General features: G+C 47.0%; 2 protein-coding genes across 4 annotated transcripts in view; both read left to right on the top strand.

The window, feature by feature from the left end:
- LOC119431222 (TNF receptor-associated factor 3) overlaps nucleotides 1-6,931 on the top strand; it is a 276,207-nt gene extending 269,276 nt beyond the window's left edge. The window contains exon 3 of the mRNA XM_049657820.1: nucleotides 6,013-6,931. Within this exon, the coding sequence (XP_049513777.1) occupies nucleotides 6,013-6,769 (757 nt within the window). The 3' untranslated portion in view covers nucleotides 6,770-6,931. The remainder of the gene's footprint in view (nucleotides 1-6,012) is intronic.
- Nucleotides 1-18,896, top strand: part of LOC119431215 (uncharacterized) — a 635,270-nt gene that overhangs the window by 106,448 nt on the left and 509,926 nt on the right. Inside the window, exon 1 of one of the 3 annotated variants that reach the window (XM_037698684.2) lies at nucleotides 16,627-17,263. The exons of the other annotated variants lie outside the window; for them this stretch is intronic. Coding sequence (XP_037554612.1) covers nucleotides 16,970-17,263 — 294 coding nt within the window. The 5' untranslated portion in view covers nucleotides 16,627-16,969. Of the gene's footprint in view, nucleotides 1-16,626; nucleotides 17,264-18,896 lie in introns of those variants that run through there. 3 annotated transcript variants of the gene reach the window in all.

Below are 18,896 nucleotides of genomic sequence, written 5' to 3'. Positions count from 1 at the left end.
AAGCAATGTAGTAAATATGATAAAACACGACAATTTTCAACTTGAAATTTGTTTTTCTATTTTTAGAAGATATTAGGGCACTCGTAGGTGGTTCAACAAGCTTCGTTCCGGGAATCAAGTTGTCTCCCCTTGTTCACAGGACTTTATTGTTCACGTGATGGAAGCGCCACGTGGCTGACGATTGAGGAAACTTCCGGCACGGTCATAAGAACCTATTAGTGCTAAGTCTCAGCGCCTCATGACGAGCGCGCCCAGACGCGTGCGCCGGGTTGGGCCTTAACAGTGACAGTGCAAAAATGGTCACCGTGAAAAGCACAAAACAATGTAGGCGTGGTGATACATACGCTGCAGTTTCGTCATCACAGCCGTAAATGGAGAGAAGCCGCGTGCGTGACGTCACGCGAAATCTAGCTATCTACCTGCCCTTGTTGTTACGTCAGCCCCCGCATATCAGACTAAAAAAGAAGCCTCAGGCGCGATCCCCAGCCACTCCGCTATTGTGCGAGTTCAGCATCAGTACCTGAAGGCACCAGCATGTCTGTTCCGGAACGAAGACGTGTGCACCGTTTTCGCGACCACGTCGTCGCCGGAGCCAACTGGCGTCCGACGCGGTTTGTCGACGACGTGCCGATTGTGCGTGTCTGCGGCCTCTGCGGTATGATTCCAAAGCGGACGGTGGTGTTGCCTTGCTCGCACGTTCTGTGCCAATTCTGCCAGGCAGACAACTCTCAAGATGGCAGCGGGTTGTGTCCCATAGACGAAAAGCCATTCGAAGAAACAGGAATGCGCCGGGGTCGAGTTTCCCGCGAGGGAAGCGAACAGTTTCAAGGTGAGGAAAAGAAACGGTTTCTCTCGTTCTTTCCAAACGTCCGTCATTCGCATTACTTGCACCGACGCTTGTCAGCAAGCCTAAATGTGGCCATTCTCCTGTTGCCGATGTGAGAGATACTATTGCAACTATTTTTAACATTCCTGTTTAGTGTCCTTAATGCTCAGACAGCAACAGATGACGTTGATTTCTAGCATGATTACGTCACCTGAATCTCGCCGACACTTTCGTTCACACTGGCTTAAATATCAACTGGATCAAACCTTGCCGTTTCAATCCAATATGGAAATAGGTTGGGATTGTTAGGAATGCTGATACGTCGGGCGTGCGTACCTGTTTTCCAAATCTTGTGGTGGTTTGCGCCGCACAGATTGGCAGTGCTCCAACAGAGCAGTCATTTTTATTTTTTGTGGTAAGGATTTTAATGAAGGCGCTCAACCTTTCTGACATAGCTGGTGTCTTGCCCTGACGCAGCCGGCCGTGAATGATGGAGGAAGGTATCGCTGCAAAATGGAGGTCCACAATTTTTTTTTTGTACTCGCACACTCTGTTCAATCAAGGACGCCTAATCTCGACCCGCATCACGAGTTGCCTTCGCAACCCGTGCTGCAGGGGTTGTGGGTTTGATGACGGAGCACCGGACAAAGCCATGGCGAGAAAGCCACAGTACAAAGCATAACTACTCTATATAGTGACTTATTGTTTTTTGTCGGGGATTATTCGATACGTAACGGTACCCGATCAGCTGTGTTAGGCACACTGCAGTGATAGGAACGCAGGAATAAGGAGTAAAGCGCGTGAAAGGACCAAGGTCAATATGGACGACGCAGCTTCGAGTGAAAAGTGGTCTAGAACAAATTGTAACCGACATCAGCGAGGGTGGTTGTGGGACAAGCGATCGAAGTCCGCCTAGGTGAGGAGAAATGGTTGTTCAAGAACAAATGTTTTTATTAGTCCGGAATAAGACACACCTCGAGTTTCATTTCCCTCGTAATTACTAATCTATGTGATACAGGTGCGGCTACACTCTAAAAACGGTTGCACTCTTTGAGGCGTATTTTTGCCACCGAACAATAATCATCTGACTTGCGTGGCTTTCCTTTCTTTAACGCTGTGCGCCCGGCACTTCTCGGTCACGAACGACAAGAGCGTTATCAGCGTGACACAGCGTTCTCGACAGGAAAGTAGCAAGTGCACAGTTTTCAAGATAGGAAACGCAAGCAAGACAGATGACGGTTATTTTTGTGTCAAAAATGCACCCCAAAGGGTGCAACTGTTTTTAGAGTGTTGGAAAGAAAGAGAACTCTTTCACTTCCTCATTACCAATATCTTTTTTTTTTTCAGTTCCCCCTATGATAAGAGGCGTTCACGATGCTATCAGTTGCAATGCTGATCGTGTAAAGTAAAAAAAAAAAAAAAAATGTGTGCTCGTAAAGTTAACCGGCTACTTTACGCCCCGCTCACCGGTTATGCTGTTTTGCTTGTCAACGTCTGCCTGAATCCTGGTGGCGTTGCTTGCGAGGCGTGTTGTATCGTAGGCGAACCTGTTCGGTGAACAGTAGCGAGTTCCGACCGTGACATAATTGCTTACTTAGTTGCCTTCGTGCGGCTGCGCTGGTCGACGAGCTTGGTGTCGGGCAATGTGACTGGCACTCAAGGCCCAACGCTGTCTTCGTCCCTCAGAAGAAGAAAAATGTTTTGTGCATGAGCGCGATTGCGACACCCGTGCGGATGTTGTTTTGCTGCGCCGCTTCTCGCGCTGAGAGCTCGGAACGGCCATCGAGTCAAACTGCGAGACACTTCAAAAGATTGCTCTAATCGGAGGCCACCAAAATAAATTTCGCCTCTTTGACAAGGAAAATGAGGTGACTTCCTCTTTTTTAATGTATATGGTGTCACTTTATTTATTCTTCTGCCGGCGAAGCCGTATTTAATCAACGAACCGCGAGGTTTTGAATGTATAGGCTTCTGTAGCAGCTTCCTACCAGGTATCTTCCAAGGTATCGTGGAAGAATTGCTTTCTGTGCAGTCTATACTTACCGTGCTTCTATACTCGCAGTGCTATGCTTAAAGTGCAATCTAACTTTTGCCTAAATCTCGGCGACATTTTGGTGAATCTTGTGACTCAATTGAATGCAAGAATAGTAATTTCCCGAAACGAGAAGCAAGGTAAGGAATAAGGTATTTTTCTGTCATAATTATTCGTCACGTAAAAATGACTCGCGTATTGCACACGGTGCATCATTCCCTCGTTTCCTTCTTTAGTCTTAAAAAAATGGAATGGTCTGCAAGTACACTGTGGAAACGTATATGGTCTAAAGAAAACAGCTGATTGCACGACGTTCGCCTTCAGTGGTTTTAGCACTTGCACGTGATGTCACTGATTTCGTCGTTATACTCGCCATTACGAGGCGCTGGCGTACTACGATGTCGACGTTCGTGCGATATTATAAACACGGCTACATACTGCCGCTTCATTTCAATCGTGCGTGGCAAAACTCTTGATACACGAAATGAACGAAGGCTGCCAGGAATGTGGGTAGCACTGGTGGGCAGGTTGGATCCAGATGAAAATAACCTGCAGTGAAGTACCACAGCCTACTGTGACGTCTAACTCCAGGCGTCATCGGCCCTGATGTGTTTGTGAAGCTGCCTTCAAACCATATTTCTAGGCAGGGCACCAGAAACACCCAAGAGAGAAAAAAGCAAACGAAAGACAGGTTGGTTAAAAGAAAGGACATCTCCGGTTGGCTATACCCTGTGCCGGGGAATGTAGGAATGGGTGACAAAGTAAGCAATGCAGAACACTCTCCGTGGGCGCTGTCACGCAGTCTGTGAAGGGGCCACATAGTCGTAGGGAGTCAACGTCCCACTAATCAATTCAACGCCTGACAGTGCAAAGTCGCAATGTGTGACACAGTCCGCCACCTCCTAAGTATCGCATTGCCATCTATTTAGCGCCTCGCGCTGATGTCCTTGTAGGCCAGTGTTCCAGAATTTTAGTTTTACTTTGAGTAAGGGGGCGCATGTCCTGCTGGCCTGGCGCGGCTGAAAACACTGCTCTTTACCGATTAAAATGAGGGCACTCTCAAAGAAGGCGAGCGCTCGTTTCGCTGCATCCGGAGTGGTCGCATAGTGGGCATTGGTCATTGCGGTCATAAAGAATTACGCATTTAAAAATGCTACTCCAAGCCTAGATGGGCCTGAAGTGTGCAGCCACGTCACGGAAGTCCGGAATGAGTACGAGCTGTAAATTAGGGTCCGTATACGGAGGCGTGCGCTGAAACATCCAAAGTTAAGCATTACACTTAGGAGCAGGTTGATCTGAGCTGGTTGGTATGGGTAAATGTCGACAATTCAGCGCTGCTTACAGACGAACCCTACGAGTGAGCAGCAGATATTGAAAGCAAAATTAACGATTCTTTGTTAGCATATGTATCAGTTAGCGAGCGAGGTAAGTGAAGCCTTCTGCAGAAAAAAAAAATCGTAGCAGTAGCGGCCGCCAACCATCCTTACCTTTCTAGAAAAGGATTTTTTTTTCTTTTTTAGATAAGGGAAAGGTTATCTACTAACACTGCTCGAACGCTGAAATGTTCGGTTAGGATACAGCTTCTATAAATTCAAGTTTCTTTTGGCGCACTTCTTTGGCCCTCTTTTTTGTTTTATTTTAAAGACGATAGTCTTTCTTGAGGAACTTAAACGCTGAAAATTTGGTCTGTCTGTTTGTCTGTCACCCGATTCAGCCACCCGGCCAAAGTTGGACCACTTGCTTACCGCCCACACTACTTAAACTGGTACGGCTGTTCATACTTGTGAACGTTATCGATCACAAAGTAAATGTTACGCATATCTGAGGCGCAACATCACTAGGTAAGTATTAGGAGGTGTGTTCCTTTAATAGAAAATACATAGATACGTAACTCTGAAGACCCTAGTTTCTTAAGCTGCGCTGAAAATGCCATGCTATGCGCGCCGACGAACGACGTTCCCCGACTGCGCGCCGGCGAGCGCCCTCTGCCATGGAGGAAAGAAACCCTCTGCAAAAGCTCATGTTTCCCAATGTATTGCCAGATGGCGTCCATGTCTCACGCAACGCCTCCTCAATTTTATCAATGCCAGCCAGATGCGGCTGATTCAACATAAAGGAAGCGCTGTCTGAGGCAGGGCAAAACATAAATGGCCGCTTGATGAAATAATGCGGTAAAATGAAATCTGTTCAAACAAACCTCCATTGCATTTATCATGCCAGGACGGAAATGGTACGAGAACAGCATCACGGGTGGCCGCGGATCAGACCAGCACTCATGTAGTACGGCCGGCAGAAGACTATCGTCTTTCGACGACATTTGCAGCGAAGCACGCAGATACGCGGCAATTTTTAGTCTGCGTGAAGACTCATGCTTACTAACCTTCTATATTAAACAAGTTGTGTCGAATAAACCACTAGTTGTTGGTATGCGTTCGTGTCAACGTGTCTTTTTTTTCTTTCTCAGTCAATATAGAGGGCAGCATTTTCAACATTATACCATACGTATCATGAGTAGGCGCATTGTAGATACCTGTGATGCCCCTAAAGTCATAGAATGCTATAACTCGACACTGGGTAAGCTGCAGGGAACCTTGAATTCAGTTTGAAAATTTTTGGTGGGCACAGAGGTCTCATCTTAGCTGTCACTTTTCTGTAAACTGCTGACAGGACAGTTTTCCCTGCCGTGTTGCATCTAGGCTTTATGAAATACGCCATGTTTATCCCACGGCAGGTTTTTCTCTGCCACCTTCACTTGCATTAATCTGCTGATTTTCTTCTTAATTTTTTTTCAATGGTCCAAGGTTCATTGCTGGAATGAAGCGCAAGGCTGCAAGTTTGTGGGCACCATGGTAGATCTACTACGTCACTACGAGACTGACTGCACGTTTCACACCGTGGAATGTTTGCGGTGTGGTGACGGAGTCCTGCACAAGGACCTGTCAACACACTACGTGGCCAGATGCAGTGCCGCCGACTCATCCGCAGCCAGAGATCAGCCATTCTTGGAGTCTGCAGTAATGACACTTCAAAGCCTGAGCACCGGGTTGGAAGACCTCAAGGTGCTGTTGAAGAACCTGCATGACGATGAACTGCTGCCTGGACTTCAAAGCCTGACGAATGGTCTCGCAGAAAACGCCAGAAGTCAGGAAGCCAGGTTTGCTGAGATCACTCGAGAGCTGAAATCATCTGAGCAGAACTTAAAGAAGCAGATAGATCAAATCGCTGGCGTGATCGTCTCGACCGAGCATGGGTCTCGGCAAAATCAGGAGCCCGAAGCCTTCCCGTCGTCGACGCTTTCGTTGCCCTTGGAGAAATTGCTCATAGTTCCAAAGTTGTCGAGTTTTGCCCACATGTCACTCGACACGCTGGAATACTTGCGGCTAAATGCCACGTTGCAGGGTCAAGACCTACTGATCACGTCTTGCGAGCCTGACGTCGATTTTCTCCGTCACGTTTGGATTACAACCGGTGAAAAGCTCGCAGGTGTGTCCTATCAGCTGACCCTCAAAAATGCCAACGAAATTTTTACATGCAATAAAAAGGACAGAAAGTTTGCTAACGTGACAGTGTGGCATGCCAGAGACATGTATTTTACTTTTGTCGTGTGGAAGGTCCCGGATGGTGAAATCTTTTACCTGGTTGTGGACATCGCGTTTCACGGACTGCTGGCGAGTTCCCAGACTGATCTACGTGACTGGCGCGTGAACTTGCGACATACGCGCCATAACAGATTCTTAGACGGTCCCTTCCCCGGTATCTGCGTCTGTGCACGCAATCATAACATACTGAAACATATTCACCAAGCGTTCACTCTAAACTTGGATCTTCTGAAAAAGGATGGTTTTCGTTTAGATGGAAATATAACGTTTGAGATCCGACTGCCCGATGTGGCTCTGCAGGGCGCAGACTGAAGCACCTAATGTTTATCAGTGCTGCAGATGCTTCGCAACGTTTCGCTATTCTTTCTGTTCCACGTGATTGCGACGCCACCTTGACCAAGATTTTCACCACCTTGCTTTCTTAATCCAATGAACCTTGTCGGATTTTCGTGTAATATAATCCAGTTCTTGCCAAATAAACATTTTCAATGTATTCATAACGTGTTTCAGGATTATCCACTCTGTTATTTTATTGTTTATCGCTACAGGAGCTCCTACCGGCGTATGTTAACATTGAAACCAACCGCCTCTTGCACAATTTCTTATATCGTACAGAGCTCGTGAATCAGTCCTAACACTTTGATCACACGCTAAAAAATATTTGACCCTAAAACCCTTTGGAGATGGTTGACCAGCGAAGCTGAAAAGGGGCGGCGACGCCGTTTATCTTAAGGTTTATCACGCGGGTATATTTAAGTGTTTCTGAACTTTGCTACGCAATTATGTGTCATTTTACGCGCCCCTTTATGCCGTGCAATGAAGACACGGACATGTTTGGCGGCACGGCGGCGCCGGGCGAATTCCCGACGTTGTTCGCAGCGCCGTTCTTCTAACGCGAGCTGCTCCTCCGGAGAACGCACGACACGTGGCTTGTACCATTGCGATGTCGGAGAGAGAATGACGCGCGCGCGCACCGCTGCGAGAGAGGAACGACGTCACCAACCGCGCAGCCAATGGCTCGCCAGACGTTTCCTCTCCCCTTGCTCCCTCACACTTGGCGCGTGCGCACTTCCCGCAGGCTGCGCAACGTCACCCCCACGCTGCGTAAGAACTAGACGTTCCCTTTCCTCTTGCTCCCTCACGCTTGGCGCGTGCGCACTCCACGCCGACGCTGCGAGGGTTCATGTGCGTCACCAACTACAAAGTGGCTCGTTATGGGAGAGGGAAAGTTGGCGTTATCTTCTGCAGCCCTTGAGGGAGCACGGCTCAGCGTCAAGTCACCAGCACGTGTTATTGGCAGGTGGGGAGGGGAACAAATAATCAATTATGCACACATCAAAAGCAATAATGAAATTATACAAGAATATACAATGGGCGATCAATACAAAAAAAAAAAAAAGATGACAAGGAATGGACAGTAAAATAGCAAAAGCCAATGTCTAGCTCGCGCGCACGCGCACGCATACACACATTGTGTGTAATATATATATATATATATATATATATATATATATATAGTAACTGGATTTATCAATGGACCAAGCGTATTTAGAAGAATCAGAAGGACAGCTTCGCGGTTATCTTAGGTTTATTTACCCAACAGTTTCGGTCGGTGGACCGACCTTTTTCAATATATATATATGTACGCACAAATCACTTCGATGATACAGCCACATTCAAAGTCAAAGTCAAATTTATTTCAGCATTTCTTTTGTACAAGAACAGAAGAACGCTAGGACAAGCACAAAAAGCTGCTAAGCTGCAGCTTGACTGGGTGCTTGCCCCATTACTTGGCAGAAACAAGAGACAGAAAAATACATTTGAGTGAGAAAAAAAAGAAACATTTACATTTACATTTACAAAAGAAACATTCAATAATTAGAAGCTGAATAATTGTCTCTGCAGAATTAAAAAAAGTAAAAGTAAGATAACTTGAAAGCAGCACAATAAATAGCATAAAGAGTAAAAAAATCTCGGGCTCAGTCAATGTTCATACCGAGCAAAGCTTTGTCGAAGTCATCAGCACATACGACATCTGATCGCAAATTGTTCCACTAAACAATTGTTCGAGGAAAAAAGAATATCTGAATAAGATTGTCGGAGCACTGTATGGGAGAAGGTTATGCACGTGACGATGCCTGGATGCGCGTTGTAACAACCGCTGTATGTAGGTCTGCGCAGATATATTTACCTTCATTTTATAAACGAAATGCAAACATTTCACGCGCTTGATTTTGCGGCGATTTTCAAGCACAGGGATGTTATTTTCCTTCATTAACTTGGTAGGAGAGTCTGTTGATCGAAACATTGTAAAAATAAAACGTACACCGTGCCTTTGAACCATCTGATTTTTTTCAATATCTTCTTTGCAAACAGCATCCCCGACCACTGATGCATATTCTAGCTGTGGTAAAATGTACATTTTAAATGCCAGCATTTTCTATTCGGGAGGTGCTTTTTTCAACTTGTGTCTGAGAAAACCAAGGTTTCGTGAAGATGATGCGCAGACGTTTGTTCTATGCGTGGACCACGAATGCGTGTTAGTAATGGTTACTCCCAGGTATTTATATTAATTTATTTCATGTACTGCTCTTCCCCGAACAAGGTAAGTGAACGTGATTGGTTGTTTTCTCTTCATCACGCGTAGGACTGTTTTATCGGGGTTAAATACTATTGGTGACCGGGTGCACCACTTAATAAGTTTTGGTAGGGCCGCTTAGGGCGCCTTTTGTGCCGCTGATTACGCCCACCCCAGCGCGCACTTCAACGCGTCGCCTCGCTTTTGCGGCAAGGAGTTTCCTTTTGTCTGCAGAAAGGAGGAGAGGAGGGAAAACTTTATTTTCGTAAGATGTAGAGTTATTTGAATTACTGGGTTCCTTCTTCTGCCTGGCGGCGTGAGGTAGCCGTAAGCCCTTGACTTTCGGCTAGAGCACTGCACGGCCCGATTATTTCAGCCCGGGCCCGTTTTTACGTTGGGCTGCTCGCCAGAGCCCGACGAAAAGGTTTATGGCGAGACCCGGGCCCGGCCCGGGCCCGGAAATAATCTACGTTACCCGCCCGGGCCGGCCCGGCCCGCCACCCCTTTACCTTAGGCCCGAGCCCGGCCCGAGCCCGGCTTGAGCCCGGCTCGAAACCGCCGAAAAAGATCACCGAGCAGCATTAAATAAAATAAAATAAAGAGAATGAAAGGAATTTATTCTTAAGGCAAAAATAACATGTCATATGCAATTGTGAACACCATTTGAGCGGTCTGAACGCAAATACCCGAGCGCGAAGTAGTACGAATGACCCTGCCGAGCGGTATCGCCAGCAGTTTCCAACGGCGCGACCTTGATGCGGCCCAATCCACTTCTATCGCCACGCCGCCACAGTATTTTTTCCACGTCGGGCGCCTCACTGCCAAGCATGCGCCGCCCCAGCCACTCGTCCCACTCAACCGTATTCTAGTCCACTATAGCGGAAGCGCAGCCACGACCTGTCGTGAGCGCAGCGCATGGATGAAGTAAATGGAGAAAGAAAGCTTCTCGTTCTTTTATGGTGCAGCGTAATGCGCTGCTTCTAGGCAGCCGGTTGAGAGCATGCGTGCAATCATGGAAGGACGCAGTGCCATATTTCAGCCGCGTGACGAATTGTCTTATCTTACCAGTCATCGTTTTACCAATTCGCCTTTTCAGCGCTTACACCGCGCTGGAAGCATTAGATTGATTTAGGTGAGGAATATAATGGCATCCTTTGGTCTGAGGCGACTTCGGTCTTTCTGGACTTTACATTCTGTTCAAACAGCGCGAAATACGACGGAAGAAGAAAATGGAAGTACAGAGGAGTAGCGCTGCTAACTTCCAGCTGCGCCGGGGCAACAGGTTTTTCAGAGTGGAGACGCGCGAGGGTAACTCGCTGCACGTTACATGCACACCATCAGAAAGTCCGAGCCCGGCGCGGGCCAAAAAGCACATGCCGTTCCCGAGCCCGGCCCGAGCTCGTGAAAACACTGCCCTACCCGGCCCGGCCCGGCTTTCGGGTAAGCCCGCGAGCCCGTGCACTGCTCTACTTTCGGCTACCTCCAAAGCCCGGTTGACGGCCCGCAGTTGAACCGTGGGATCCGAGGTGGACACCACTACCTCCCAGTTCGAAGTGTTATTAAGGTCGAGTTCCGCCCTAGGTTTGACCCCGGAGCAGTCGCTCAATATATGACAGGTCCGCTTATATGTGGTTTTTGCATATAGGTGAGCAGCAGCCCGGATATATTAGCGAATACTTGTAAGGGTGGGAAACTGAGCCAGTCTGTAACTGTCTCCAGGGTGGCGCCCGTTTACCGTGCAGCGGCCTGTTTGTTTTAGTAGCACCCATCTTTTCCGAAAGAGCATGTCCATTACTTCCAACACGTAATTTTCCAAAAGTCCCTCGCAACACCTTCGGTTAAAGCACAGAATTTGTTATCTGTGCCTCACCGGTATCGTCACGCAAATGTTTTCTTTGGATCGGCTCGAGCAGTGTGATGCGCATTGGGGATCGTTTTGTGAAGGCTGTTTACCCCACTGCACTGTGCATGATGCCTGCGCCTGGACCGGTTCGCAAGTGCCAGTTTAACTTCACGTGTTGCTTGTCATGGCTAAAACATTCTTTGGTCTATGTCTTTATCAACTGTGTTAGCCACTATTAATTCTGTACAATTCCCGATGTGTATAGGTAAAAATAAACTTTTTCTATGGAACCACTGCTTGCGATTGTGTGCAACTGAGAAAAGCGGCTCAGAAACGGCAGGAAATTTCCATAAAAAAATCTTTGTTCGGATTATTTTTGCAATCTGAATGAGCTATTTCAGCCTACCCACGAAACACACAAGCAGATATTTGGTGTGTAAAGATGTCTTGAACGGATAGTTCAAAAGTCTACTAGTTGTCCTGGTCAAGACATTTTCTATAGCCGTGGACGTCTACAGGTACTTCAGTAAGCTCTGCTAACGTTACACTAAAAGTGGGCAAATAAACATCTCGACAAAAACAACTTCATGAATTGTATTATACGTTCCCATAATTCTGTAATAATGGCTTCGGAAACATTAGGCAGGCTTTTATAAAACATCTTGACAAGAACAAGTTAAGAATTTTATTAGACGTTCACAGAATTACGTTATAAATTATAACAATTCTGGGGACGTCTAACCAAATTCCTAATTAATTCCAATGCCTGCATATTGCTTCCGAAGCCATAACGTATAATGGTTTCAGAAACAATATGCAGGCTTTTATAGCTGTCTTTAAAGCAGCATTTATAGATTGTCATCCTACAGTGACGTGGTAAGCAAAATTAATGGCCACTTCTAAAGCATACCATGCATCCGTATGCTAGCTTCATAGTAGATATGTTACTATCAAGAACTGAAAAATAAATTGAAGCATTCCATTATATTATTTATAGTATCTTGCATAAAATTTGTTAACATATATCAAATCTGCAATATACATCTAAAGCAAATGTGCATAACAACATGCAGAAAAAATTACAACCTGACCTTGTGAGAAAGCGGCTTTATTGACTAATAAATTAAAGGACATGCAGAATGATTTGATTTTACAAAATTTTTAAATACAGTGGAAAAGATTAGCACATAAAATAAGACGTAGCTGCAGTAACCACAGCAATCCAGGTCCCTTCCCTCTTGGATACCACTGGCTGCCCACAGAAGTTTGCTCTGTAATACAACAGTGAAAAAGAAAAGTGAGTAAGCCACACTTGCTTCACAATAAAGATGTGCCATTCGGTATTTCAAATAGCAAAATATGTGCCGTTGTTTTACCTCGGTCACATTTACCTTATAAATTTAAGCAATACTTGCTCTCAAAATCTTATGCTGTACGATGACGTTCAGAATTATGTTGCAGATATGATATGAAAAAGCTACTGTAGAGTGAAATTAAACTGGCAAATGGTTTAATTCACACACGACTTGCAGTAGGTCATTAGCAGTTAGATGGTTTGCAATACAAATCTCTTACAAGAGTACGTTACATTTATTTAAGTAGTGGTGTTGGTGGGTTGTAGCAACAGGCGGACTTAGCCTGGCAATCAAGGCCGGCAACTGCTCCTTCCGAGTGTTTCTTACAATGTCACTGCGGTATTGTGGCCACATGCCAATAAAACCATTCTCTTCCTAAAGGGACCCTGAAACGCTTTTAACTAATCATAGAATGGCCTCACTATTAAAGGACGTCGTCTCACGAATCTCATGCCCAAAAAAAGGTTTTGCAATCCTCTAACTGATAAGTGAAGTTATCACGCTGATGCAAGACTATTTTCCTGCCTGCTAGCGTGCTGGAAGCTACACAGAGGAGAAACCAAGAGAGCAAAGCCCCGGTATACTACGCAGTGCATCACGACGCTGCATCTTAAAGGCCACACGCAGCTGATGCAGCTATGTCCAGTGCAAAGAAGAAATGATTTTTGCCCTTTCGCTATTGCATTAACTCAAAATTAGGAATTATGTATTACTGAGAATGCTCTCTGTGATCACTGAAATCAGCCAATAGCGTTGGTAGGCCAGCTGCTTTCAATGCTGACGACATTGTGGAAGCGAGAGCAAGCGATTTTTCATCGTGTTTGACACGAGATTGTAAATTCCCTGCTGCATGCAGTGCAGTAATATTTGGCTCACATGTTCACAGCAGCTGCTACGACAAATCGGCAACATTTTCTTACCATTTCAAGAAATGTTTCAGGGCCACTTTAAGAATGCAATAAGAAGACATGAAGCTTCTTTTCGTGCTATAACTGATCCTTCTAGGAACACGAAGTGTCGCAGGCATACCTGCGGAAGGTCTTTTTTTTTTGCACATTCTCCAGAAGAATGTCTCTTTCATCTCAGTACCTTGGGCACGACCGCAGAAATTGTTCAATGTCTCATGTCTCGTCGCACGTATTACAGTTTGGAGAGTCGACACACCCGGTCTTAAATAACCATGCTGGTGTACGAGCAGATCCTATCCATATTCGATATCGAAGTGATGCTTCCTCTCAACGAAATCGCTTGGTTACACAGGGCGCATATTGAAAGCACAAGAATGCACTATCTGTTTCTCTGAAGTGAGTGTGCAACTTGATTAGATACCTGTTTAAAAATGCACAATGGCTATTGTTTGATATATAATAAAGCTGTACATTCCAGGGGAAAAACTAGTGCACTTTTATGCTTCAATCAGTGATATGTGTAAGATAATTGGGTGCAAACTATTATTAGTGTGCTCTCTTGAGGACAAAAAGATCCACGGAACAAAAAGAATGTAAACTATATATCAACACCACAGTTGTCAGTAAACAGCAAGCATTTTGAACAGCAATACAATTACAATACAACAGCAAATACAGAAATGGCAGCCAGGCAGCCACATGGTGCCAAATAAGAAATAATAGTACACAAAAGAGGTGCATAGAAATCAACAGAAGCCACTAAACAGAACAGTCAAGCCTTGCATGCTCCTACAGGTTTACCTTCAGATTAATTAGGCGTGCATAAAACTGTGCGAAACAAACATCTTTTGGCATCTGTTCACCTGTTTTCGGAACATATGCCCTACAGCAAGATAAACAAATTTGTAGCAGCATACAAATACTCAAACGCCAAAAGTATGGAAACAATGCAGATATTGTGCACGCACATAAACAAAGCGACCGAATAAGCATACATTCAGGCTCTGGCTTGCAACCATGCGACTTCACTAGACAAAAAACAATGGAAGCCAGCAGGCCTTGTGGTTCTCTGAGAGTAAAATAGCTGCATAGGAAATTTGCGACATCGCGACGGGCCGCGGCGGCGCGCGGCCAGATATGTCGGTGACGATAGCCGCTATCGCAATTCCGGCTTCTTCGCCGCTTGTTCACGCAAATGGAAAGGAAGGCACGGCTCTGATAAGGACGCTGAACGGGCGCGCACGTGTGCGTCCGGCCGTTTTCTTTTTCTTTTTTCCTAAACTTTGACTGTTGTTTACACTAAAGCCCCTATATTTATAAAAGTAGCGCCATCCACTTCCCTCCTCCTCCGTTCTACTATCGCGCTCGGCGCGACCAGCGCGATCGAGGCGCGATATCGACAGTGGCGCCGCCTGCGTCGGGCCTGCCGTGGCAGACGACAGCTAACGCGCTACCAGAGGAAATCCGAGGAAAACTTCGATCGCGCCCTGCGGAGAAGTTCTTGAGGCGTGATTTTGCTTCGTCAGTCAGTAACTGGTCTTAATAATGCCGTTTTGGAAGTAGCAACGCGACGATGCGAGACGGCGCAAATATCAAGGGTGCAACAAGCGTTTGCGCACGCCGGATGGTAAACAAAAAAAGCCTTTTGCCCTCGCCTTGTCGGTTGCGGCAACTTAAGGCGCAGCAGCATGCCATCACAACGAAGTTCTTGTCCCTAACACGTTTGATCCGTTTGTGCGTACAGCACTTTCGTCGCACAGGCCCGAGAATGGCAGTCGGAGCGCGCTGGAAAGAAAAAAATATACAAAAGCGCGACGCGAACTTCCACGTGACACGGATTGGCCAATGGGGGAGCGGAGGAGGCTGGGGCGACAGGAGGCGGCTAAGAGAGGGCGAGGAGGAAGCGCCGGGGTGAGCGCGGTGGCGGCAAGATCTAAGAATGGCGCTACTTTCATAAATATAGGGGCTTTAGTTTACACTCGCCCGTATCGTGCAACGCGCCGTGGCACGGGTGATCTTTGCTGGCCCGTGGCAAACACGTTGTCAATACGGCGATCGAGTGATAAGACTGGAAAGGGGTGAAAGAAAACCCCGCCGGCTTTTTCTGCTTGTTCACCCAAAGTGGAAAAGCAGCTACAGGCTATATGATGCGACGTTAACGTATTTCATAAGGCTTGTTAAAGTCGCACGGAATGCAACGTTGCGCGTCGGGCAAGCGCATTTTAATTATCTTTCACTTTCACGCGCGCTCCCAAGCATGGCGCACATTTTCCGCCAAAACATCTAAAACAGTTCTCGAGTTAGACGCTCTCAAGACGTTCACCAAAGTATACTCCGGTGACGTCAGAGATGGGCTGCTAACACAGCTGAAACACAATAGTATATTTGATTAACCGTACTTCCTGCTACATAATGTTTCCAAGAACACCTGTTTAACGTCTTCGCATAGACCAAGACGTCTTTAGCCGTTTGTAGCCGTTTCGAGAAGTTTTCAAGACGTTTCGCGGGTAGCGTAGGTTCTTCGAGAAGCTTGGCTGTTTCTCTACTGAAAAGGTTGCGATCGACGAGTTTATTACGTCTGTATGTACGGCATCCTTAGAAATAAAATATTAAAGCTCTTCCGGTCCACTATAGACGATGTAGTTGAACATTTTAACTGGCGAAGGTAAACCAGAGTCGAAAGCATTGCTAACTAAACCGAAACCAAGAATGAGCTAAACCACGCGTCCAAAATTTCGGAACACAAGTTTAGCGGCCTGACCAGCTGCTCGCGGCGCCGGCGGCAGTGCCCTACGGGAGTGTCCGCTCTTTACCAATATGTTTCTCTATGATAAAAGATAAAGAGCACAGACATGTCTGTACTTGTTGCTACGTCACCCGACGCCGTGATAAATTTTTTTTTGAAACACCAGAGTGCGGCGATAAGAAATCAATCAGCCTGTGGCACGTCGGAAAGTTTGAGAGACTAATGCTATCTTTGACTGGTCGCCTCCGTCCTCCAAATCAGAGTCTGGCAGATCCGGCGTGCCTCGAACTCTGAGGCAGGGGACAAGCGCGCAATTCGAACGTGCGACTCACACTCGGAGGAGGAAATGACAATGCGAAACATAATTCCTGCGTCCGCTCAAGCATCAGGTACATAGGCACTTCTAGTTTACTACAACAATGCAACAGAGGCGCCAACCAGCCTATCTCAGGACGCGGCGGCTGAAGTCGCGTGACTACAGCAAAAATCCAGTTTAGAGTTGAAGCCGTGTCAAAGCCTAGCCAACGCCGCCGACGCTTCCAAGCAAAATGGCAGACGCGCGGATGCGAGCGTTTGGTCTGACGCCGGAATCCAGACCACCGTCGCCAACAATTAACTCGGCAGATTCTTTTTGCGACAATGATTGTGGACGGTAAGTTTTTGTTAAGTACTACACCAAACCTCTGTGTGAATAATTGAACTGCTGCAAAGACTAGTGAAACCAAAAACGCCGAGACCGGAAACACTGTCAATCACTGCGACTGCTCCGACGACATAAAGTGCGCGACAGGGCTCGGAGCGCCTCAGAGCGCTCGACGCGGGAGGAGAGCGATTGTAAAGAACCAGCCGAACGCAAGGCACGCACCCTCTTTCAACCAGCCGAAGACAACGCCGCTCGTGAGAGCGCTCTGAAACGACCAGTCGAAGATACCATAAAATAGCAGGATTACAGCTCGTGATAAAGGCACAACGGCCAATGTATCTGGCTTTGTTCCAACGTCAGCCGATCGGCAACGAGACCACCTAGCAGCAACAATATCGGCGAAAAGGCCACTCCGCTCTTGTGCGAGCGCAGGATCACCATGCCGGATCCCGAACAAAGGCGGGTGCACCGTTTTCGCGACCACGTCGTCGCAGGCGTCAACTGGCGACCGACGCAGTTTGTCGACGTGGTGCCCAGTTCACGCGTTTGCAGCCTCTGCCGCGTGATTCCAAAGCGAACGCTAGTACTGCCGTGCTCGCATATTCTGTGCCAACCCTGCCACGCAGCTATTTCCCAAGGCGGTGGTGGACTGTGTCCCTTAGATCAAGAGCCATTCGAGCAAGCGGAATGTCATGGTGTCGACTTTCCTGCCAGGAAATCTAGCAGCTTGAAGGTGAGTAGAAAAAAATAACGGTTTCGGTTTCTCCTTTGAACTGTACTTCACTGCCATTAGTTGCACGACTGCATACCTGCACACGTAATGCTAAAAATGTGAGATTTGCTATGGTCGAACTGTAATTTACTAATTCACTTTAAGTTCCTCTTCGGTGTCTTTCAAAGTCAAACTTAAGAGCAATACGAAATAGCTATGTAGAGCGCAGACACAAGGAACGCACCATGATGAACGGGATCCGCGAAGTGTGCATTAATAGAGACACCGCCGATTTATCAGATCGTTCGAGCACATGTGTCACGCCACTTCTTCATATGACACCGCGAAGTCATATCAGCAAGAACGACCACGCGTGTCACATAAGAAGCACTAAAAAACTAAGCCTTGTACGTCGTAGCTGACGTCTCGCTTATACAGATAATGAAGTGCTTGGTAAAAAAAAAAAAAAAAAAAAAAAAAAAACTTTCAAAGGCACCCGAGTTGTCTTACTTCCAAGCCTGCCTAAAATCCTGGGCTCGATAAACGAGACCTTGCATCCACGCTCTGGCGACGAAATGTACATACTTGTATTTCTTCCTGCCTTTTGGAGCATGAGTCAGTCGTTTACACATTCATATCTGCCTGGTCAATGTAATCTTTCCAACACGTCATCAGAATAGGATAAACAGCTCTTGAAGAGCACTTAACGAAAGGACATTCATGCCTCTTTTGGCAACGTCGCTTGGTGTTGTCGCCAATCCGAGGACAGAGCTTCGACGACACTTCGGCGCTGAGAACACCCCAGCAATATAATGCCTCTTAACGACCTCCTTTAGGTTTTGTGAGATGTTCTGCATATAAGGCGTAACCTTCACCACGGCCGCTGAATAAAAAAAAAAAAAAAGGTGCGGCCTACTGCGTCGCGTTGCCGTCAATGGGCGAGCGCATCTCGGCTAAGTTGACAGTTGCGGCCGCTGTTTTATTGCGATAGCAATTATATGGACACTCAAAAGCAGATTTCTGCCGTCGGCGTCGCCGTCGCCGTCGCCGTAGCCGTCGCCGTGAGGTTCCGTATGACGTCAATGGAGATGAAATCGTCGCCGCGGGCCGAACGCTGTATGTGCGAGTGAAAGGGGGCGAGAGACGCGCGCTTTCACGGGGAGTGAACGCACGGCGGAGAACAAACGCGCGTTCTGCGCTGTTCTGCGCGTTAAGGGCTGCAGAAGTAGGCGTCTCTTTCCTCCTCTACAATCACCATATATGTAGAGCAAACGTGCCTTCCGACGCGCGACAGGCCGTGGGGGAGGGGGGGGGAGGGAAGGGAGGCGACGTTTAGCTGCGGCACCCAGTGCTTATTTATATCATAGGCTCCGGCAACAGTCACCAACGCCGCACGCATTTTGAGCGAACGCGGGCAAAACGCCGACGGCGTCGACAACAGTTCTGCGTGTTGCCGGTGCTGCTGCATGTCCAAGTTTATACAGCTGATAAAGCTAATATCATTACTCCGTATAGCTCTCTACAAATTTGCTATCGCAATTGATGCTTCGCCTTTCAGGTGAAACTGCGACAACTTTTTTTGTGTGGTCGTGTGTGTGAGCAGCTTGCCTCGTGTTTTTTGTGCTTGAGTACGGGTCTCTGGTGTGCGCGTGTG

Source organism: Dermacentor silvarum, chromosome 10 (genome assembly GCF_013339745.2).
Source record: "Dermacentor silvarum isolate Dsil-2018 chromosome 10, BIME_Dsil_1.4, whole genome shotgun sequence".
Taxonomy (NCBI): Eukaryota; Metazoa; Arthropoda; class Arachnida; order Ixodida; family Ixodidae; genus Dermacentor; species Dermacentor silvarum.
This window is presented reverse-complemented; position numbering and strand designations above follow the sequence as displayed.